Genomic DNA, 24,344 nt, shown 5'->3' on the forward strand with positions numbered 1-24,344 from the left:
ATAAATAAATAAAGCTTGTTCCTCCTGCCGAAAGAGTGAAATATTCCAGCCAATCAAATCCTCATGAATCCGGGTCAAATATGCTATTAATATTAATCGTGTGAAGAAAAATCACTGTTTTCTGTCATTTAACAAATCCGACAGCCATTTCATTTTCATTTTGCTACACGGTTCGACCATGCTCAACTCATGGTCATCTAGTAGCCTTAGTGTATCATCAATCTTGTAGTAGATTTTAAATAAAAACGTTACTGAAAATAAAGTTTGAAGTGCAGCCCCCCTGTAATCCACCATCTGTTACAGCAATGAGCTTCTCTAGTAACTGGGATGTCTGGAGGTCTTCTTAGCTCTGGCTAAAGGGGCTCACTCCTCTGCACTCACACAGCTCTCAGATCTGCAGTCAGTGTGTACACAATCTCTGCCTCTCCCGATATATTTACCTGACCTGGTATGTGCAGTTATTTTATGTTGTACGCAAAGTAACAGAATTCTTGAATTGATCTGGTTAGCCACTTTACTAGGTCTTGTGTGTTTGCATGGCCACCGTATAAATGCAGATCTCTATACATGCACTACATAAGCGGTCGTCATACAAACTCACAACACCTAGTAAAGCATCTTGCAATGATCTATCCAATAAGAATTAGGCTGCTTTGCCCACAGCAAACTGGAGACACATCTAAAGCCTAAAACGTAAAGATAGATTTATCTTACCTAGTATGTGAACTTAATATCAGGAGAGGCAGAGATTGTGTACACACTGACTGCAGACCTGAGAGCTGTGTGAGTGCAGGGAAGCTAGGTCTGACTAAAAAGCCCCTGTGCAACAGCTAAAAAGACCTCCTAAAACTGTAGTTGCTAGAGAAGCTGAAACCTAACAACAGGCAGTGGATCACAAAGTGACTGTAAGCCATACCTCTCGGTGGCTGGCCCTTCAAACTTGATTTACAGTGATAAACCAAAACAAAAAAATTAAAGTATTTTACAAGATTCATAAAGCGCACACAGGCTATTAGATGAACATGGGCTGTCTGAAAAGTTAGTGTCCTTTTTAAGAGATCAAGTTAATGTTAAGTTATACTTTTGCAAATGAACCCATTATTTCTTGAGAAAAACCAAAAACAGCTTACAAAATCCCATTCCTTACATTAGGAATGGAGCAATTATTCATCAATAGAAGATATGTCTTTACTAATTCAGAATAACACTTACAGATGACTGGTGAACGTACCTTCGATACAGGGGCTCTATAGTGATATGGATAAGGTGACACAGTGCTAATGCAATAGGCTTGTGTGATGTGGCATAAAAGGGAGGCATCTGATCCATTATGCTCTGAGCATGCAGCCAGTCACCAATCTTTAACAGCGCTTCCAGTAATCCAAGTTTCTGGTTGTCGGGAGCCTAAAAAAGAAATCAGCCACAATGAATAATTAAATACCACAAGTAACGGTGCAAGGCCGCTGTTACAACTGACTTAAAGAAGCTCGTCAGCACGGTTTGACACTGCAAAACTGCTGACCGCGCTATATAGGGACATCTACATGTATGCTGTCAGGATTGCCAGCTTATATGATCATAACTTCTATCGCCAGCGCTGCCGCCTACACTATGGTCATTATGGCAGAACTTCTTTGAAGTATCCTCTGCACTTTCTACTGAGCTGCTGAGCAGCTTTGATTGACAGCCGTAGCATCCAGCAAGGAAACTTCTATAAATTAGAGCAGCTCATAGGAGAGTACTGAGGGCACCTCAGAGAGGAGTACCACCCTCATGGCACAGGGTATAAAAGTTATTTTCCTACAAGCCTGCGATACTGATGCAATACATACAGGTGTGCCGTAGAACTGCTCCCCGGACCCTACACAAAGCTGCCTGCGGTTCTGCAGTGTCCATATTGTTGTCAGACTCTCTAAGTGCTGTTAACCCTTAGACCCTTTTTTGTGTCGGAAGTGACACAAAAAAAAAATAAATAAATAAATAAATAAATAAAAACTAGGTGCATTTTTGTTCTAAGCTTCAATGGTGGTCAGAATCCTACAAAAACAGATCTTGATGGCAAATTTCACTGATATAAGATGAATGCTTCTGGTGCGAAAACCCCTTGAGGGTAAAGTCTGCGCTGCCAGGGTCCGCCTGAGATACACCTGAAAATGTAGCCAAAAGCCGCAGCTCACAAATTAGTTGGACTGCTCATTGTTAATGGTCTTGTGCTTTACCTAAACCCATAATAGTAACTGAATACTTAAACCACCAATGACAGATCAGAGGACTATGAATGCAAGCGTTTGAGTGTGCGACGGACAAACCAGCGCTGTGATTGGTGTGCTGGTTCGACTGCACGCTGAAACCACCAATGAGAATGTTAGAAATACATTTACATATTTATCAGGCACACCGTGTGTAAAAATGGGGCACGGCTTCCTAAAAATGAAACAGTGTCTGCTGTGGAAATTCTGCACCAAATCCGCTACATGTGAACGCACCCCAAGGTTACTGTTACATGGGGGATATCCGGTGCGAGTTTCCCCAGCAGGATATCGGCAGTGAATATGCGGCTAATCCCTACCTAAACTGTGCGGTTATTGGTGAAGATTTGCAGCAGGTTTCAATCTTTGCAAATCGAAGCTTGAAATCTGCAGTCAAAATCAGCAGCATAGATTTACATTCAGAAGCCACAACATGTAGAAAATCCGCTGCGGATTGTAAATATGATTTGTCCGATCCACATGCGTGAGATTTTTTCTGTTGCATTTATGTTCCATGTGAAGGCGTTACAGGGAGAGCAGAGAATCAGCTCCTGCAATCACCAACATGAATTAGGCCGGCAACAGGTTTGACCCTGCACCCCCCCCCCCCACCCCCCCCCCCCCCCCATTTACCATACTGCAGAGGACCTTGGAGGCTCACAGGCGATCATGAGCAGTACAGTTTTTGTTTCTTTTTTTTATTTGTATGTCCCTCGCCATAGCTCAGTGATGAAGCAGGTACGCACCATCGCGCAGTGATGACGCAGGTTCCTCCAGCCCATACCGCACGGGCTGCAGGTCAAACGGCCTCCATTGACATCAATAGAGGCTGTCCATGCGGATTCTGCAGCAAAACAGAGCATGCTGTTATTTTTCTTACGCTCGTGGAATATGTATCCGCAAGTGTAAACAAAAAAAATAGTAAATCGAAAGTGTGCCTTTCAATAGCCACGTTTTACCATGGATCGTCCACATGGGCGATGATCACTGAATCCGCAATACAAATCCGCTTGTGTGCGACCGGCCTTGCACTAGAGTCGATTGTGTGAACATGGCGACTGCAAATGAACACCATGCGCACGGCTGCACCTATCACAAGTAAAGCAGATGTAGTTATGGGTTGGTGGCAGCTCGGCACAGCAGGGGGCAGGAGAGAGTGCTGCTGGGAAATGTAGTTTACTAGCAGTCATATGGTACAAAAGCAAGGCACGCCCATCTTGCTTGTTGAGGAATATGACACAATCTGTTAAACAGGGTGACAAAAACCAAGAAGGAAGGAGGTAAGAGGCCTGCTATAAGCATCAGGCCATCTGTTATCATATATGGGGTGCCAAAGGCTTTATTTAAAAAAAAAACAAAAAAAACATTATAGCAGACTCCTTTAAACTAGCCATATGAGACTTTTTTCCCCGACTCCAAACAAAACGCACTCTTAGAACAGCATGTAAATGTATTACAATGAAGGGAAAAAGAATAAACCCCCTTCAGGTCCCTGACAACAGCTTACCTCCAAGAGGAACACAGAATCGCACATGCTGATATCCAACACATCCAGTCATGCTTCCTCCAGATGCACAATACATTAAAAGGCAGAACCAGCAAGCATTGAGCTAATGTATACGGCCAACTTCAGACAAGATTTGTTAAAGTAGAAGCTTGTTATTCAGAGCTGCTCTTCTTATTGACGTTGAAGGGCCTTTAATAGGAGATAGGCCATCAGCGGTTATCTGATCTTCAGGACTCCCTCCAATAAGTGGAATGAAGAATGTATCACATTCCCTTAACTGCTTGGAGAAGCCCAACAGCCCCTTTATGGCGGCATCTGTGCTTGCTGGTGCAGCTCTTGAGGATACAAGTACCGTAGCGGGTGAGCGAAGACAAAGCGCACGCCTCTGCACATGGGAATCAGCCTTATTGCGCAGCCAAAAATCGCAACGGGATGGCTTCCTTTGTTTGTGTTGCTAAAGCAACTCAGTCCTTCTCATGAGAATGAGATTTAGTTAAAGCAGGGGGCAAAGCTGTACCTGTATGTATATAGTGTCATGTATGTGTAGACAACAAAAGGGACAAAGGGGCGGCTCCTTCATTCTATTGACAGGGGTGGGACCTCCACTTATGATACATTGATTGCCTATCCCAAGATCCTACCGTATTGATTAGTAATTAAATATCAGAATACCCCAAAATCTGTGACCAAGTCAGGAGTTTCACAATTATAATCACGACTATTCATTTGCTTACAAACATGCTCACTATTGTCCCCAAAGTAAGCCGCAAGCAGAAGAAGCAGCTTCTGGCAGCGGCCTGTCTACGTCTCCCCTATTGGATAAACACGCACTCTTAGGGTACCTTTAGGCCACTCCCACACCAGTGTTTTTTGCTATGTGTATATTTTGCGCATTCCCCATGAGCTTTTCCAGTTTATAAAGCCCAATACTTGTTGGAGTCGCTTTTTTTTTTCTAGCTAAACTTTTTTTTTTTTTTTTTTTTTAAAAAGGGGGAGATTTCTCGCTCAGTGCCCAGTTGGCGGCTGCATGTACACAGGTTATCACCCGAATTTGCACGATAATCTCCCCATGTAAAGGTACCTTTGGCCAAGCAGGCACATTTACAAGTAGGCTGCAGCTGACATCATCCCCTATTTTACTAGCACCAAGTCCAAGGTTATTAAATACCGCAAGCAAAAACAAAAAGTGTAGCAATAATAATAAATCTTAATACTTTCATTGTTCAGAATGGCCCAAAGTAAAATCCAGCTTCAAAATGAGTCAAAGTAAAATCCAGCTTCAAAATGAGTCATTAAAAGCCAAGCAGAGATGAAAGGCTGAATAAACCATGTCAAGATGGGTTTCTTTATCAAAGTGCAAAATAGAAACCGTCTGAAAACTTTACAAACTACTTAAAATGACTTTTCCGAAAAGTAAAAAGGGCATCAAAAAAACAAAACGAAACCCGTCAGCATAAGAAATAAATATGCCGGGATGTTTAGAAGTAATGAACATTCTTTGTAAGTTAATAATTTCACCGCTGAGCATATAATCAAATTATGCCGCTTCCAACAATAAAATATGAATTAGAATTTTGGTTCTGCTCATTTGCGCTGCCTCTCGAGGATCGTTCTGCAATTTTATTTACATTCACGGCACTAAACTAAACAAACCATGAAGTCATTTTGCACAATCTAATTTAAAAGAAAACTTAAGGAAAAGTATCGGAATAATACCAAGGACATAAAACACTACAGGCAAATGGGATGTGTGTAATTGAGGTTTTGTTTTCATATAGCCATTGTCATTAGCAAGACAACCGTAAGAATGGCGAATGACTGACACTCGTGAATTAGAAACAAGAAGGGCATTGCTCTGCTGTGACGGCGACATTGCTCATATGCAGAGGAAGTTTCAGCGCAGCTGTTACAGGATTGTTACACGTGTACGTCCCATGTATGTCTCCATTCTATGTGCAAACGACAAATCCAATAAGCATTAAACAAAGGCGCCTTGAGGCCGGGCGCACATGGGCGGACCAGATTCCCCATGCAGGATCCCACAGCGGATTTTGGCTGTGAGCCCAGCCGGCGACCCTGCATACCTTATGTTTCTGCATTGCGGATGACCGTGGTGCCTTGCCGTCCGTCATGAACATTGCGGGTTTTTTTCTTTTTTGTTTCCTTCAGCGTTAGCATTTCCCGCTCCGACGCTTAGCGATGGCGCGGGTACCCGCAACCCATACGCACTGTTAATTGTGTAGAGGCTGCAGGTCGGATGGTCTCCACTGACTTCAATGGAGGCCGCCCATGCAGAGTCCACAGCAAAATAAAGCATGCTGTGATTTCTCCTCCGCTAGCGAAATAGGTTAATCATATCCGCAAGTGTGAGCAAAAAAGCGAAAGTACATGCTTTTCAATGCCCGCGTTCTGCCATGGATTCTGCAACTGGAATCTGCCCGTGTGAGCCCGGCCTTGGGTGGGTCATTGCTAGTAGCATCTATTACTATCACTGTCAGGGGTGTTCACAACTCTTGTATCATGCTTTTGACATGCATAAAAACTAAACTATAAAACAGCATTCACTTTCTGAACCTGACACATTGGCAAAACGCCACTCAGCACTTTATACACCAAAGCAACTTCATGCAACTTTGCATCAAATCTTTCATTTAAGACTGCATTCATAATTCATAGCATAAAAAAATCAGTTCCTAGCAGAAAAGGAGATAACCCGTTCCAATAATGCTGCTTCAAATGTGCAGAGTCCATATATGCCACTTATGCCCGTCTACACACATAGCAAATATTAGAAAGTCTAAAAGGTATTACAGAAAAACACTGATCACCGCTAGTCAGAAATCTCCTCATCCTCCTCCCTGCCCGATGACTCACTCTGAATCCGCTAATAAAACCGAACACAGGAGTCCATATACTGAGATACCAGGCTACAGGGGAGGGGGCTTCTGCAGAGAGGCAAATGCTGCTGCAGCATGTAGTGAGTTTTTTATATCACCCCAATGCGGAATTCACAGCTATACAACTGAGTACTTCTTCATAATGCTGTACATACTGCGGCTTCTCTGTTTACGAGAGGCCATGACAGGGGAGGAATATATGTATGGCTGACATCTAACAGCAAGTCCACATCCACCTGCTCAAAAAAATACAAAAAAAAAAAGGACTTACAGATGCACCCTGCAGAGGGGAAAAATTGCTAGAAATTCAAGATACAAGTCACATAATAGTCAGAAATACTGTTGTTTCGCCACACAATAGATTATTCTGCAAAGTTATCTGCAAGAGTTATCTGCAAATTATTCTGCAAAGTTATCTGCAAAGTTATATCTTATAATTTAGCTATCCCCCAATAGCTTCTCTGCAGTTTTTCTTCTACTAGGTTTAATTGGTGGAAGGGGAGAATGCTTATAAGCACCCTTTAAATTCTCATTCAAGGCTATGCATATGCTGGCTGATGAGCAAACAAACTGGCCAAAAACCGCTGCATGTGAGGATACCCTGAGGGCTTATTCACATCGGAGGTTCTGGCACCGATTTCCACTAAAATACAGGATGAAATAGAATTCATGCAGGGCCGTTTTATCCTCTAAAATGGCAGATGGAGACTGAATGAACCCCATTATAGTCAGTGGGGTTCGTTTGGCGCAATTGAGTTTTCATCATAGGATGGAAAAATTTGATCAGTGGAAAACTAAAGGGCAGATCTGAACCGGCACTAAAAAACAAGCAATTTGTGAACAAGGACTGTGTATAGTATTACAATTCAGCACTATGTGAATGGCAGCAGAGCACACAGATAAAAGTGGCATAATTTCTGGAAAAATACAGATGCTTTTCCCTCTTCTGGACAAAAATCATTAAAGGAATTCTGTCTGCAGTTTTGCAGCTCTGTGTGGGTTATGGAGTGTTCAGACCCGCGTGAAAGAGGTTAGCAGCAGGGATAAAACCAGCTTTTATCCCACGGCGTGCTTTCCCTCTCTGCCCATTGAACAGCTGCAGCATTCATCTGAGCCGTGGATCAGCTCCTTGGATAGAGAGGGAAAGCACTGGAAGCTGAAGTCCCGGGCCGTAAAGCACTTGTCGTAGCGCAAGCTGCAGAATAAAAATTGGGTGACCGTTATAAAGGCTTTGCACCAGTTTTATGGAGTAGAAATGTCTCAAAAGTTTTGCACAAGGGCCGAATGCGCAAAAAAAATTGAGAATTTTCAGCTTTCTATGCCGACCCTAACACTTTTTAAAAAAGCGAGCATGTGTCAGGAAGTGGCGTGCCCACCCCGGACGAACCGATTTATGTAAAATATACACTACAAATTGGTAAATTTTGCCAGAAATGTATGTCTGTGTAGGCGCATGGAGTTGCACTTTATACACAGATAGGCGTGCGTACCTCTCCATGCGTTCAGTGCACCGTGTGCTGTGGAAAATCTTGCTATGCTTGGCGAAGGAAAAGCCAGTAAATGTCCCATATTGTTTTATCATTTACCGGTACCTGTCACCTCCCTACAGTACCATAAAGTTATAGTGCTTTTGGGGGAGGTGTCAGGCATCCGGGTTTCTGCACTGTCCCCACCTAGGATTGCACAACGCATGGAAAACTGATTTTTTTTCAGATTGCTGTGCATGTGCTTTGCCATACAAGTCTATGAACAAGCCCTTAGAAATGAGAGCTACAAAAAGCTGTGCGTGTGCTCTCCCATAAAGGTCTATGGCAGCACGTGCACACAGCAATCTAAAAAATGTCACATTTCCATGCGGCACCCGGTCTTCGGCAAGTGACCGTTCAGGAATCAGGGAGTATAAATAAATAAATAAATAAATACATACATCATCTGACTCGCTGCCACTTTCCCCAATAGCACCATAACTTAGTTTATGGCACTATAGGGAGGTGACAGGTTCCCCTTTAATGCTGATACTACCGGTAACAGGTATGTCTAAACCAGTCTTCCCTGCTGCTACATAGTGCGGTCAGCAGTTTTGCATTGGCAAAACTGCTGATACAGCAAGATACTTAACAGGATTCTGGGCCCTTGAAAACGTTCCTTATGAAATTATATATATCCTATGTAATTTCACAAAACCTCATATTAAAAAAAAATAAAAAATAAAAAGCATAAACACAAACACTTTTGATTGTAACAGACATAACTAAGGTATCATCAGAATGCTGACTGCTAATTGAATATCACATTTATCATAGCCAAGTGTTAAGGGCCTTTTAGACAACGATTTTCGCTCAAAGCCGTCTCTTGAGCAATAATCGTTGGGTCTACCTGCACGGACATTTGCAGTTTTCGTTAAGCCGTCGCTGATCTTATAGCATGCTGAATGATCAGTTATCAGGAATCCACAGCGGGATGCAGCTGATACTATTGTTTCAGCTGTATCACACTCCCTGAAGACAGGCGGGTATGAAGAAAAGAGCGGTCCAGCACTGTTCTCCATATCCTGCTCGGAGCGCTCGGCTGTATAAAAGCAGAGAACAGCTAGATGCAGAAGACAAGTGGGGCCACCCCGCTTGTCTTCTGCCTCCCCCGCTCGGAGCGCTCAGCAGTATAACAGCCGGGCGCTCTGAGCGGGGAACAGCTGGATGCAGAAGACAAGCAGCCCCGCTTGTCTTCTGCATCCCCCGCTTGGAGCGCAAGGTGATCGCTCAACGTTTGAGCGATCACCTTGTAAAAAGCACACAACGATTATCGCTCAAAAATCACTCAAAAGATTTTTTGAGCGATAATCGTTGTGCCTACAACCAGGCTTTACAGGAATTCATCATTTAAACCTATTTGCATCTCCTATCTGCATCCGACATGGCCAAGAATTAGATTAAAAGAATTTCAGGACTAGTAAATAAAAATTGACCTGTTTATATGTAATAGATAGAAAAGTAGTACAACTTTAAAGTTTTACAAATGCCACATGAACAGATTATGAATGGAACATAACCACAGCAGTTCAGAGGTTATTTAGCAGTCCTAGTAACCTACAAGAGCCGCCCTGGTGCTATGCTTGCAGAATTCTCACTGTTGAGCAGCAGGAGGTCCATTTTCCAGGTACTTCTACTGCTGAACCATTTGGGAGGCCCTTCTTACTTCTCCCTATAACTTACCACTTAGAGCCTTTTTACACTGCCGAGACCATCATCTATCCCGAGAAAGAGGGGTCCTGTGTACCTCGTCATCCTCACTGTGGGGGCTGCAACCCCTGCAGTGAGGAGGAGAATCAAAGAAGCAACGAACCCCCCACCGATCCCCGATGGATATAGGATTACTTATAATTCAGGTACAAACCCTTTATGCTTTCTGTAAGTCAATGCCTAATCAGAAAGACTGAGTATATGACTAAATACATTGCGTCTCTATTTGTGGGAGTTAAAGCACAGTTATGGAGTAATACTAGTAATTATCTGTTAGTTACTCTTAATAACCAGTATGATTCCTCCTCTCCGACCACTTTAACTCACATTAGGCGGAGAAACATTACTGTAGCGAATCGTTAGAATGGTGTGGCCCAATAGATTACATTATTTGCCCCTCTTTAGTTCCGGAGCAAATCACCATGTAATGCATCAAGCTGTGCTCTCTTGGCGGTTTGGTATGCAAATAAAAGTGATGCAAGCAATGTAATGGGATGCGATGTTCTGCAGCAGTGAACGGCTGTATTAGAATAGGCCGCTCCCGCAGACGTGTGTATTATGAGGTTCTGCATCAGCCGTGGATGTTTTTATTTTTTTAAACGATTCTCTGTAGTAGCTACGATGAGGAGGCTCTGCAGCAGCTGTGGTGTGTAGTTAGAGGTTTTGAAACAGCAGACGTCTGTTACAATGTGTCACAGCAGTGGACATGACATTATGTGGTACTGCCAGTCAACACATCAGAATATTTTAGATGGGCTGTAGGTGGTCTTGCATAAAAAGCAAGAAAACTTGCTTTAACCCCTTAAGGACATTGCCTGCCTCCCCCCCCCCCCCCTTCATTTTCAGTTTTTCTCCCCTTCCTTTTACAAATATCATAATTCTTTTATTTATCCATCAAAGTGGCTGTATGAGGGCTTATTTTTGGCAGGATGAGTTATATTTTTCAATGGTACTATGTAATGTACCATATAAGTATACTGCAAAACTTAAAAAAAAAAATTCTAAGTGTTGGGAAATGGAAAACAAAAAAAAGATTTCCGGCATCTTTGGGTGAGTCTTATTTCTATGGCGTATACACTGCAACAAAAGTTACCATGAAAACGTTTTTTTATATAGGTCACTACGCTTACGAAGAGACCACTTTTTTATTTTATCATATATATATTTTTTTTCTCCTTTTTTTCCAAAGATATTTAATTTTTAAAAATTTTCTGCTGCCATCTTCTGACCACCATCATTTTTTTATCGACACAGCTGTGCGAGGGCTCAGTTTTTGCGGGACTTCCTGTAGTTCCCGTTGGTACCATTCTGGAGTACATACAACTTTTTAATCGCTTTTTATTACATTTTGTCTTGGAGACAGGGTGACCAATAAAGAAAGCCAAAATTGTGCTTCTTCTATTTATTATTACCATGCGGTAATAATGCGTTCCTTTGATGGAGCAAACTTTTTCGGACGCGGTGATGCCAAATATGTATTTTTGTATTATTCTTGGCAAAGGGGGGGGGGTAAACTTTTATTACCTTTTATTTTTTTTACATTTGCAAAACGTTTTAAGACTTAATTTTACTTCGTTTTTTAGTATAGCATTACATCATACTGCAATCGGGCAGGCATTCTATAAAGTCACCCCTCGGGCAAGGCTTGATAGACATTCTGTCATGACACCCCTTGGGCCTTTCAGAAGGATTTAAATGCCGTGGTCAGAAATGATGGTTGCATTTAAAGGATTAACAGCTCCAATGAGCTGCACGGATTATGGGAAGTGTTGCGGGCGGCTAGTGGCTGTAAAAAACAGCCGGCGCCCGCACTGCATGAAGAGAGATCACCAAGTGGCCTATAGTGTTAAGGGGTTAATTACTGGGAGATGGTGTAACATGTAATTCAATAGGGAAGGCAGTTTAGCTACAATCACACTGCATTTGTCCTGTATGTTTTGTGTAGGAGGAGACAAAGCTCCCTGTTTATACTTCAAGCATGTCCATAAACACCCATTCCCCGAAAAGCATCGAAAGAGTGACTTTTTGGCCTCTATCAGCCCAGTATATATTGAGGGACCTTTTTTGACATTCACAGTGTTGGCCGAATTCTGTAGAACGTGTCCTGCTACCCATCACCACGCTTTTCTCCCATTAACTAAATAGAAGGCGGTTTCTTGTGATCAATACATATGAGAGAAATACAATGGGATGCATTATACTGTATGTTCGGTTTTCAGATCGCCCACCTTTGGTGGAAGATTGCCCATCTCCCTGACCGCTCCACTCAGCAGCTCTCAAGGCTTAGAGGGAATACTGTTAAGGGGCCCATTTTAATCTACTTCCTGCCCATAGAATTTCTTTTAACTCATAAAACCTCTTTAAAGCCCTTAACAAAAGCTGACCACCCATTAACAAGTGTGCATATCAAGACTTGTGTTCAGAAATCAGAAAACATTTAGCTGCCAATTAAAAAAAAAATTTACCTTCTCAGTTTTTTCTTCATCCTTTTCTTTTTCCTTCTCTTTTTCTTCTGACTTCTCAGATGAAAGAACCACCATTGTAAGCTTTCTTACAATTTGTTTTGCTTCTATAAGTTCCTTTTTGTGTTCTTCCAGAATGCTGTTGTCTAATGGCAGAAGCTACAGAAAAAAAAAAAAAAAAATATATAGTAAAAGCTCAAAATTGATCTACACCTGAAGCCAAAGTTTAAGCTATTTGCAAATGCAGAAGACACAACTGATAAAGCTGCATTCAAACAATTAACATTTTTTGTGACACATTTTACAAAATTACAACAAGTTTAACCCCCTACTGATTATCCAGAGCTCTGCTTGTTCAACTGGAAAAGTACAGTTGTGAATGAACAGAGCTTGTTCTACTTGAATCAATTGTAGCTCCAGTTCTATCGTAGCTACAGCCACACGTTTGGTACGATTTTGAAACCAAGAAACTTAGAATTAGAATGAAACAAGAAGCGTCTGTAACAGCAATAGAACCAGAGATACAGAAGTTTGAAATGAGAGCGAGAATAGTGATCTGTCATTCTCCTGCTAGTCCCTTGTCCCAGGGAATGGGACGACATGAACTTTTGTTTATGTTATCACCCCCTTATCAGTAAGAAAACATATCTGGCCTATAATTGTAACATGTAGTGATCTTTTTTTTCCCCTCAGAAAAGAAGTGAAAAGATAAATGCGGCATTCTGCTCATCTTATTTCCCCAAAACAAGAATAAAATGTAATTAAAAAGTTACATATCTCAAAATGGTATCAATAAAAACTACAAGTTGCCCTGAAAAAAAAAAAAAAAAAAAAAGACCTCTTAGGCGGGGTTCACACGGGGCGTATTCCCGTCGGAAATCTCGCGGTTTGGCCGCAGCAAAAACCGCGAGATTTCCGCCGGAAGAACCGCCGCGGTTTAAGCCGCGGCGGCTTTGAAGCAGGCTGGCCGCGGCGGCTTTGAAGCGGGCCGGCCGCTTGCTTTTCCATTGCGGCTGGCGCTCCATAGAGGAGAGCGTGGCCGCAACGAAAATAAACAAAAAAGAAGAGTAAATAGACATGCTGCATCTTTTGAAACCGCGGCGGCCGCAGCTTCAGTCGGATTTACCGCAGCGGATTAGCCGAACCGTGTGGACTAGATTTCTGAGAAATCTCGTCCACATGGCTGGCTAATCCCGAGATTAACGGCCGCGGGCGGATTTGCCGCGGCAAAACCGCAGCAAATCCGCCCTGTATGAACCCAGCCTTACAGGTCTGTTGACAGGAAAATAAAAGTGTTATGGTCTTGGAATATGGCGAAGCAAAAGGTTGGTACAAAATATTTATATTGTGAAAAAGTAGTAAAACCTGTACAACTTTTGTGCTGTCGCAATTGTAGTAACCCATGGAATAAAGTTTTTATTTCTCTCACATGGTGAACATCATAAAAATAAATCCAATAAAAAAAAAAATATATATGTATTGTTAAATTGTTTTTTAATCCATTGCCCTACTGCAAAAAATAAAAAAATTATAATAATTAAAATATTAATAAAAAAGTTATTTGATGCACTATATGCACCTCGAAATATCACTGAGACAGATAAGTCCAATACCTATATAAATTCTTCACTGTGAATGACGTTTGTATAGTATTGCATATATTAAAACGTAACTTTTAATATTTAATATTTTAAGATTAGGCGCCTCAATCTTAAAATATTAAATTATTAAAAGTTATGTTTTAATATATGCAATACTACACAAAAAAACTATATGGACCTCGAATTAGTTTTTTTAAAAACTAGAACTCATCCTACAAAATAAAAAAAAATTAAAAAAAAAAAAAATGCAAAAAATAAACATTATGACTGCTGGAACACAATGGGTAAACCATTTACTGGGCTTTTAGGCTAAACTTAGTTAGCCACTTTCGCAGTTAAAAATGGACTTCAGGCAAATGAGTTAATGTGCCAATTATATTTACATAAGAAAATTAAAATCTGTAATGAAAGACATTTCCAGGAGGGTTTTCCCAATTTTAATGTGACTGTTTGTTAGGAGGATAATGAAGTTTTTTCCACTATGTACCTTACAGTATCAGACTTACATGTACATAAAGGTCTTCCAAATCAATTAAATTATGTTGTAAAAGAACAGCAGCAACTCTGTACAAAGAAATAGGGGTCTCTCCATTAGGCTCCTGCAAACATAAAAATAGTCCGTATGACAACAAAATAGACAAGACGGCAATACACAGGTAACCACAAAGCTTAAAGGAACAACGGGCCTTACCTGGTAAAATTTAAATTTAAATCCAAGGATATGGCAGAGCGTCTGAGGTTCACACATACCCATGTAAGAGTCAATCAACGGTACAAAAAAATCATCATGATCCAGTCGACATTGAAAGATTTCCAAGATGATATCCAAAACTCTATTTGGATCCAAGTTAAAACATCCTTAAAAAAATAAATAAATAAATATTGTATCAGTAGTTAAGCATCTAGCAAATTATACAATGATCTCCAAATAAACTCCAGTCTACTGCTGTTGACAGATCTTGGGTTCAGCTGTAAAGCGCCTTATTTTATGTGTAGTTGTAAACTGGGAGAGGCACTTAGTATATGTGTGGTAATAAACCCTTTCATTCAGTAACATTACAAAGGAATCTGCCCCCAGGTTGAGGCTGTCCAAAGCACGGGCAGCATGAAGCCAGAACAGGTAGGTTTACTGCCCCCCCAAAAAAATTATAATTTGAAGTTTAATGCCAGCTTCTCACCGACTGCAGCGTGTGTGCTGACAGCTCTCTTCCATCCCAGGAGTAAAACTTTAAAAATTGTGTTTTTGGTGGAACACCGCAGCGTTTCAGAGTATATTAAAACACACACCAATAAATACACAACTTAGGCTGCCTGTCCACGGGCAGATTTCCATTGCGTTCCCCGTGGTAATCTGGCCGCGGGGAACACAGTAAAAGTTTGCCATAGCGTTGCTTCACACACACACACACCCCCCCCCCCCCCCCCCCCCCCCCCCCCCGAGCGGAGAATCATATAGATTATCTGCTCGCGGGCGGCAATTCACAGCATGCTGTGAATTGCCGCGATTCTCCGCAGTCAGCCTGTCAGATCCACCGCGGGATACTGCAACGCACGTGGACAGGCAGCCTGACACAGGGGCAGTCTATCCGGAGTCCATGCTGCTCATGGTTCAGGCAGCACAAGCCTGGTGACACATTCCCTTTAGAGAATTTAAACAGCAATTCTGGAACAAAAATCTATTTTTTTTTCTGTAATCCCTGTAAAATCTCTTTGTTTTATTCATTGGGGAACACAGCTTGACCATGGGGATATCAGCAATTGGAGATGGACATTAAAGGGGTTGTCCCGCAAAACAAAGTTGGGGTATACACGTCTGTATGGCCATATTAATGCACTTTGTAATGTACATTGTGCATTAATTATGAGCCAAACAGAAGTTATTCACTTACCTGTTCCGTTGCTGGCGTCCCCGTCTCCATGGTGCCGTCTAATTTTCAGCGTCTAATCGCCCGATTAGACGCGCTTGCGCAGTCCGGTCTTCTCCCTTCTGAATGGGGCCGCTCGTGCCGGAGAGCTGCTCCTCGTAGCTCCGCCCCGTCACGTGTGCCGATTCCAGCTAATCAGGAGGCTGGAATCGGCAATGGACCGCACAGAAGACCTTCTTCTGTGCGGTCCACCGAGGGTGAAGATCCCGGCAGCCATCTTCGCAAGGTAAGTAAGAAGTCACCGGAGCGCGGGGATTCGGGTAAGTACTATCCGTTTGTTTTTTTTTTTAAACCCCTGCATCGGGTTTGTCTCGCGCCGAACGGGGGGGGGGGGGGGGGCTATTGGAAAAAAAAAACCCGTTTCGGCGCGGGACAACCCCTTTAAGTGGAAAATGAGTTGGCTCCTCCCACTTGCTATATACCCCCTGAGGGCACTCAGCTCATCAGTTTTCTACTCAAGCAGTAGAAGCGGCCCCATAGGGCCTAATTATAATACGGTAGTGCGCAAACGAACTTAGGAAGGTGCCAGTGTGACAACAAAGCGTAACCACAACCGGGTGACAATAAAAAAGAAAAGTACAAAAGAATAAATAAAAAATAAAAAAAAAAGACCCTTATTAGGTAGGTGCTTTGTCCCCCAATGAACAAGAAAGATTTTACGGCAAGTTAAGAAAAAAAAGGAAAAAATCCATTTTGTATCATTGGGGGAAGGGGGGGGGCACAGTTTGACCATGGGACGTCCCAGAGCAGTCCCCCAGGTTGGGAGAACCTGCCTGAAACCTCCGAGAGCAGTCCTTAGTCGTTTGCAATATCGTCTGACCGAGGGCGGCGTCTGCAGATGCATAAGTTTGCACTTGGTAAAATTTTGAAAAAGTATGCCGCGATGACCATGTCGCAGATTTACAAACCATGGCAGAAGAGGCCCCATTCTGCATTGACCAAGAGGACCCCAATGCCCAAGTGGTGTGAGCCGTGATGTGAAAGGGTGGAATGTCACCCTTGGCCCAATGTGCCTCTACCAAGGCAGAGCGTATTAAACGCGATATGGCCCCCTTGGATGCGGCAAGACCACCTTTTGGGCCATCTGGCACCCCAAACAGAGATCCAGAGCACCTCACAGCAGCCGTGCTCGATACATAAATCTGCAGCGCTCGTACAAGATCTAACCTATGTAGGGCCTGTTACGCTGGATAAACCACATCACGGAAAAAAGATGGTAGAAGAGAATACTCATTGAGGTGGAAGTCTGAAGCCATCTTCAGGGAAAAAGGATGAGTTGTGGTGTAGCACCACCTTGTCTTGGTGAAACACTGTGAAAGATGGCTCCACAGGAACCCGATGTAAAGAGGAAACTGCTACCAACAGGGACACCTTGAGGGTAAAAACAACAACAACAAAAAAACCGCACGGATATTGACTAATGGATATGGCTGTAATACGTCCATTAAAAGATTACGGCCCCATGGCAGAATGGGAGCAGCATGTACCATACTCTGCAAAAAGGTAGATACATTCGCCTTGGATGTCAACGGACGTTGAAAAAGAATAGATAGGGTGGACACCTTTCCCTTTAATGAGCTAAGGCTTAAGCCTAGGTCCAGGGACTCCAGTAAAAAGAAGTTGAGGTAAATTGGGATGGAAAAAGAGGGCCCTGCGAGAGTAGGTCAACTGGAGGTAGAAGGCGCAAAGGTTGTCCAGCAGCTCCATTTGATCTGAGTATCATGCGTGTCGGGGTCAATCTGGAGCCACCAGAATCATTGGATGACCCTCCAGCTTGATCTTTTTGAGTAGATAAGGAATCAGGGGAAAGGGAAGAAAGATGTAAGGGAACAGAAAATCCCCCCATGAAATCACGAGGGCATCTGCTGCTTGAGCCAGGGGGGGTCTCGAGACTGGGCCATGAAGACCAGTAGCTTGTGAATGAACCTGGACACCATTAGATTGATGTCCGGGCTGCCCCACTTCGACATATTGCCTGCAAAACTTCTATGTGCAGTTCCCATTCCCCTGGGTCGAACATCCTCCGACTGAGGAAATCAGCCACCAAGTTGTCCACCCCAAGAATATGAATTGCCGAGAGAGCCAATAGGTGACCCTCGGCCCAGCTGAGGATCTTGGCCACTTCTACCATGTCCCCTTGCACTGCAGGTTCCCCGTTTGTGGTTTATGTATGCCACCTCTGTGGCATTGTCTGATTGAATCCGCACCTGCCGACTCTCCAAATGAGGCGCAAAATAGTGAAGAGAACAAAGAATAGCTTGCAGATCCAGTATACTTATGGGAAGAGCAGATTCTGGTGCAGCCCCACATCCCCTGGGCTGACCAACTCTGACATGTTCCACCCCAACCTGAAAGGCTGGCATTTGTTGCCAACCGTTCCCACAAAAGAGCCCCGAAAGAGTGTTCCTGCCGGGTCAGGGGAGTATTCAACCACCACTGAAGCGAATTCTGATCCCGGATGGGAACCCGAACCCTCCAGTACAAGGAGGCTATGGTTCTGTCCTACTTGGACAGAATGAACCACTGCAATGTCCATGAATAGAATTGGCCAAAGGGCATCGCCTTGAATGCGGCGAACAGCAGCCCGAACACGCTCAATGTCATAGAGTTACGGGGCTCTTGGTAATCAAGGAGTGCGGCCGGACCTGAAGCTGATGCAACTTTGTTGGCGGAGGACGAACTCTAGCCTCAGAAAAATGATGTTCTGAGCAGGCATTAGGGAAGATTTTTTTTTGGCGCTACCAATAGCCAGATGCAGAGAGAACAACAGTGGAGATGCAGCCAAATCGCCGTCGCCTGTATAGCCTTTGTTTGCCAACCAGGACTGCGAATGACAGGAGTACAACCGACGTTCAAATTGGTGTGTCCAGAACAGATGACCTGAATGACGTCTGTGCAGCTGCCGGGTCCTTTAAAAACATGCGCTCTGTGTGAGGAAAGGATGAGAGGGGGAGGGGGTTGCTACTCACCCCTTAAAGCACCCAGCCAGGACCCTTTCAATGTCACCCATGACATCAGGCCATTGGCAGGAACCCTCGCACAGACCCAGAAGTGACTGTGTACCGAGCTGCCTAATGAAACCAGGGATAATGCCACCACGCCCACCAAGGTGAGCGCACTGAGCGGGCCAGGGGAAAAGCCCTGCACATGTGGGACTCAGGTGGAATTGCCAGTAGGGATGCCTCTAGCACAAACATAGGGGCCACTGTGTGAAAGGGGGCGGGAAGGTAGCAGACGCCGCTAGTGTTGCCTATGGTCAAGCTGTGTCTCCTAGTGATACAAACGAGGAAGGGGAAACTTAACAATGCCTGCACCAGACATTTGGCTTTAAAAGTTGAAACTTTCTGCACTGACGGCGCCACTTAAAAAGCGGGCACGTTTAGCACAAGGGTATGTGGTCACAAGCAGCGGTTAGATTATTTATGCCCAAAACTGGCATAAATTATAGCCGTAGCCAGCATAGTTGACAGTAGCCAGTTACAGTATGGCACACTGAGTGTGGGTGCCTCTTAATAAATTTGCCGCCTTTCCCTCCAGGGAGCTCTGAACGTAGACCAGAATATAAAACCTCCCTTAAAGACTAGACAAAAACAAATTGGTCAACACAAAAAGCATAACTGTACCAAAGAACTCGCTTAGATTAATTTGGACAGACAGCGTCCCCAACATTCAATGACTGATATCCAGATCATACAGGAATATGGTTCCCCATTCTCTGAGCACGTTGAGAACATAAGCAGGACCCAGATCAACTTTGCTCATTGTTACGTGCTGTCATTACAACATGAGAAGGACAAGAGGTGCCTCCGGGTATTCTGAAGGTACTCATGCACATAAAAGCAAAGTCAGCCAAGCCTGTCTATTCTGGCAAGACTGGACAACTAGCTCATGAAAATGGGAGTGTGCCGACACTCCCTGACAGCAGATGCTGGATGACAGAAGAACCAGGTATGATGGATGTCAACCGTCTGGTAGTGGCTTGCTCTCTCTGACCCTGGCCAACCTGATTGTGCATGTGTATGGTAGACTCAGCAGGAACTGCTGTCAGAAGGTCTATAGCCAGTTTAATACTGCAGTCTTTCATTGCCAACGTAAGTATTAATACGAATAAGGACATTGACTCTTAACCCTTTCGTCAGAGATGTTCAGACATTTTACACCTCCAGTAGCCAGGATGATTAACACTTAAAGGGGTTGTCTCACGAAAGCAAGTGGGGTTATACACTTCTGTATGGCCATATTAATGCACTTTGTAATATACATCGTGCATTAATTATCAGCCATACAGAAGTTATTCACTTACCTGCTCTGTTGCTGGCGTCCCCGTCTCGATGGCTCCGTCTAATTTCAGGGTCTTCTTGCTTTTTTAGACGCGCTTGCGCAGAAGGGCCTTCTCCCTTCTGGACGGTCCGGGCACGAGCGGTGTTCTGGCTCCGCCCCCTTCTACACGTCATCGCGTAGCTCCGCCCTGTCACGTGTGCCGATTCCAGCCAATCAGGAGGCTGGAATCGGTAATGGAATGCACAGAGCCCATGGTGCACCATGGGAGAAGAACCGCAGTGCACCCCTGGGAAAGGACCGGTGGCCATCTTGGGAGAAGAATTTTATAAGTTCATCTTTCATCACATCGGTGAGTAGCAAGCGGTTTAAAAACCGCTTTAAAATGCTATTTTATGCCAGGGGGGGTGACAGGGGGAATGGGCTAATGTAAAATTTTGATGTTTGCCGCGAGACAACCCCTTTAACATGTACAAATAAAAAAAACATAAAATTACAGAATTTAATATAAACCCACCCCCGCATACCTCCGCATTTTCTGAGAGTAACCACTAGGAAGATTGTAAAAATGCCACTCAGCCCCTAACATCACATGCATCTTCACGCAGTTTTGTCTCAAAGTGTAATTAAAATTTTAAAAATGCTTAAAAATTGATACATGCCTTGTCAAAACCAATCCCTAACCCTAGAAATTGTCAGAATCGAATGCAACTTTCCATGTGTGATTGTAACGTTGTAAGTGATAACAATATCAGAGAAAAAGGATACTTTATTGCGGAAAACTGACTCCTTGAAGGCAGGCTCTAGTACCCTGTTGTACAGCCTCTAGCTTGGATACAAGATGTGATATGGGCCGGCATGTAGGCTCTACTACCCCATTGTACCGCCTCTAGCTTGGATACAAGATGTGATACAGGCGGGCATAGAGGCTCTAGTACCCTGTTGTACAGGCTCTAAGCTTGGATACAAGATGTGATATGGGCCGGCATGTAGGCTCTACTACCCCATTGTACCGCCTCTAGCTTGGATACAAGATGTGATATGGGCCGGCATGTAGGCTCTACTACCCCATTGTACCGCCTCTAGCTTGGATACAAGATGTGATACAGGCGGGCACAGAGGCTCTAGTACCCTGTTGTACCACCTCTAGCTTATATACAAGCTGTGATACGAGCGGGCAAAACAGCCCCGAAGAACACAGTTGGGAGAGAGAGCTACTGGTATATGCAGCTTTCATTTAATCTCCAGCTTCACCCTCTTCTATCTCCAGTAATATGGCTAAAACTGTGATCCCAGGCTTGTTTAAAAGACAAAATTCTTGGCTTTAAAATGAGTCTAAACACCGATGCTCTAGATGCCCTACAGTCTGAGATACAGCCATTAGTAGCAAGGACATATCTCATGTTCTATGCTACTAAGCTGCCTCAAATATGTATGAAATATGTTCTTGGCAGGAAAAGGGTTTAGTCATTCTATCCTTTACCACCGATTCATATGTCAGCATAAATAGATTTTTATGTCCCATTCTGTGAATCATTGATAGAAATTCACTCGGACTATATACTCATCTCTAAGAGCGAGCCAGAGATCTCCATGTAATCACTGCCCTCCTGTCAAAGCCTCATTTTAAATAAAAGATTAAATTGAAAGAGATCAAATGTAAAATTCGCCAATATATACACACACAATATATACACACACAATATATATATATATATATATATATATATATATATATATATATATATAAGCCAAACCTGAGGGGGCGGAAAACCTTAGTGGTACAGAATATGGATCCAGATTATACAACAAAAAGGCCCATTTACACCAGCCAATGATTGCAGAAAAAGAGGGGGAAAAAAATAAATAAAAAAAACTGTAATCCGCGATAGCTTTAGCGATCATCAGTGCGTCTAAATGCGCACCCATTGTGCGCTTTTCGTGCACTGCTGACTGATCGTTAAATTCAGTCCAACCTAAAAATCGTCCTTCACTCTTATCAGCAGTTCTCCATGGGAAGTGCTGGTAGCATTGTTTTCCCGTAGAGAACAAAGGAACTGAATGCAGATAAGAGCCCCCGGGCTATTAACTGCATTGAGTGAAGGCTTCATTTGCACACTTAATTGCTACCAAGTAGCTACTTAATAGTTTATGCAAAATGATCGCTCAAAGCTGTCACTCAAACTGTCATTTGAGCGATCTTTTATCGATCATCGGCCCGTGTAAATGGGCCTAAAGACTTCCATTTTGATTACATTATTACAGTAGTCATGATGGAGAGCACACATTCTTTTGGACTTCTTGGTAAACCCACTGAGAGAGAAGAAAAATAAATAAATAAAATAAAGCACTGGATTAAGCTGCTCCCTGGAGTATAATGGCCATTTATAGGGAACATATGTTTATTTTTTTTCAACTGCGCAGCAAATTAAAAGGTTTAACGTCCCTCTAAAGATGTACTTAAAAAAAAATTTTTTTTTTTAAATAATTCTAAAAACCATTTACTACAATTATTTACTACATTAATGAACATCTGGACCAGGACATTGAATTATAAAGTCAGGGTTATACATAGGCCGTCATTTCAACGGAAACAAACGATCAAACATTAGCTATGAAAAACAAAGAACATTGTCAAGAAACCAGTCATTACCAATTAAGGATTTGATATTTTCCAGGATCGAATCACTTGTTATATTCCCTGACAGATCTTGTCCGAGCTCGGAAATTAGTTTTGCATATCCTTCATTTTCTTCTCTTAATAAATTGAATTTCTGTTGTTTATAACTGCAACGGAATGAAAGAAAAAACAATTTTCATATCAGTAATTAGAAGCTGTAAAAGTTACGGCAGGAATCCGAATGGAAAGAAACAAAAAGTGGACAAAAGAAACAAATGGTAAGCACAAAGAGCCATTGAATGCACAACGTGCCGAGCACTGTGACTGTGGAATCCCTCTGTCCCATCTGCTGATGGCGCTTACAGGAGCATTACCAGGCAATCAGATGACATTTGCCAGAGGAGACTGTGTTGTAAACACCACAAAACAACAGACAGGCCGCTGCTAAAGCCAACTCGGTGACTATTTCCTTCTGCTGCCCAATTCCTGGCACACAGTTCAGTAGTCCTCTTATGTTACAGGCTACTAAGATACAGAATCAGGTGGCGATCACGGATTTAAAAAAGGGACAGTAACAGTAAAGCTTCTGTGTGCGTCACATGTCCATCTATAATAGCACACGGCTGCTACTGCCGCTGTCTGTAATACCAGGCAGAGTCTACACCTTTAATACACCAATTACAGTAAAGATTTAAAGAGTACCTACACTTTCAGCTAACTTTTGATATGTCATAAAGACATGTCAAAAGTATTGATCGGGGGGGGGGGGGGGGGGGGCATTTGGGTGACTGCTGTAGCCCCCTAATTCTAGCAATCATCAGGGGTAGCAGGACACCCACTGATCAGAACTTTTGACAAGTCTCTAGGACATATCAAAAGTTAGCTGAAAGTATAGTCACTCTAAAAAGGAGGTTGTCTCCCAACAACTACCTTGGTCCATATAAGTATCATGGAAGGGGGTGAGGGGTCTTTCACTTGGGAACCTCATATATTAGTCATAGCGACTCAATCTCTGACAGACCCCACTCCGCCATGTACATTTGTGTGATCCATGTAGCCCTTCTAAGACGAAGAGTTGTCTTGCAGCCACAAATGTTAAAGAAGAGTGAGGAGTGACGGCTGTTGGCTGAACAATGGATCATGTGATGACCACCTTATGTTGGTTTATGGGCATCAAAGCGGGCACTTTATTTATTCCAAATGTTACTAAGTAGTCAAACTGGAGCATGAAGTGGCTCCTGAACAACAAGTGTCACTAAAGGCAAATATACAACACCACAAATTATTCATAGTGCGTCAATGAACGTAAAATCAGCCGCGGTTTATTATAGTGCAATCCATGGTAAACCTCAGCTCATAAATTATAGAGCTGCGAGATGAATATCAGATAGATCATTTAATAATACCTAGATTACACTAGGAAAGATGCCAAATATGACGGGAGTAGATGACAGCTACATATAGGCTACCGACACAACAATGCCTGCGTCCATCAGCCATAACCTTACGGACACGTGAAGGGAACAACATGGCTACAAGGTCAAGGTGCGATACAGGCAGCAAGTGACC

The 24,344-nt window shown here is 43.1% G+C and overlaps 1 protein-coding gene across 3 annotated transcripts in view; it reads right to left on the reverse strand.

Annotated features, from left to right (window-relative positions):
- THOC2 (THO complex subunit 2) overlaps window positions 1-24,344 on the reverse strand; it is a 142,150-nt gene that overhangs the window by 90,616 nt on the left and 27,190 nt on the right. For all 3 annotated transcript variants that reach the window (XR_010787019.1, XM_066581689.1, XM_066581688.1), the window contains exons 7-11: window positions 22,809-22,942; window positions 14,644-14,810; window positions 14,459-14,551; window positions 12,355-12,510; window positions 1,232-1,404 (exon numbers count right to left, since the gene is read on the reverse strand). Coding sequence is in view for 2 of the 3 variants with exons in the window: in XM_066581689.1 (XP_066437786.1) it covers window positions 1,232-1,404; window positions 12,355-12,510; window positions 14,459-14,551; window positions 14,644-14,810; window positions 22,809-22,942 (723 nt within the window). In the remaining variant the exon portion in view is untranslated. The remainder of the gene's footprint in view (window positions 1-1,231; window positions 1,405-12,354; window positions 12,511-14,458; window positions 14,552-14,643; window positions 14,811-22,808; window positions 22,943-24,344) is intronic.

Source organism: Eleutherodactylus coqui, chromosome 10 (assembly GCF_035609145.1).
Source record: "Eleutherodactylus coqui strain aEleCoq1 chromosome 10, aEleCoq1.hap1, whole genome shotgun sequence".
Taxonomy (NCBI): Eukaryota; Metazoa; Chordata; class Amphibia; order Anura; family Eleutherodactylidae; genus Eleutherodactylus; species Eleutherodactylus coqui.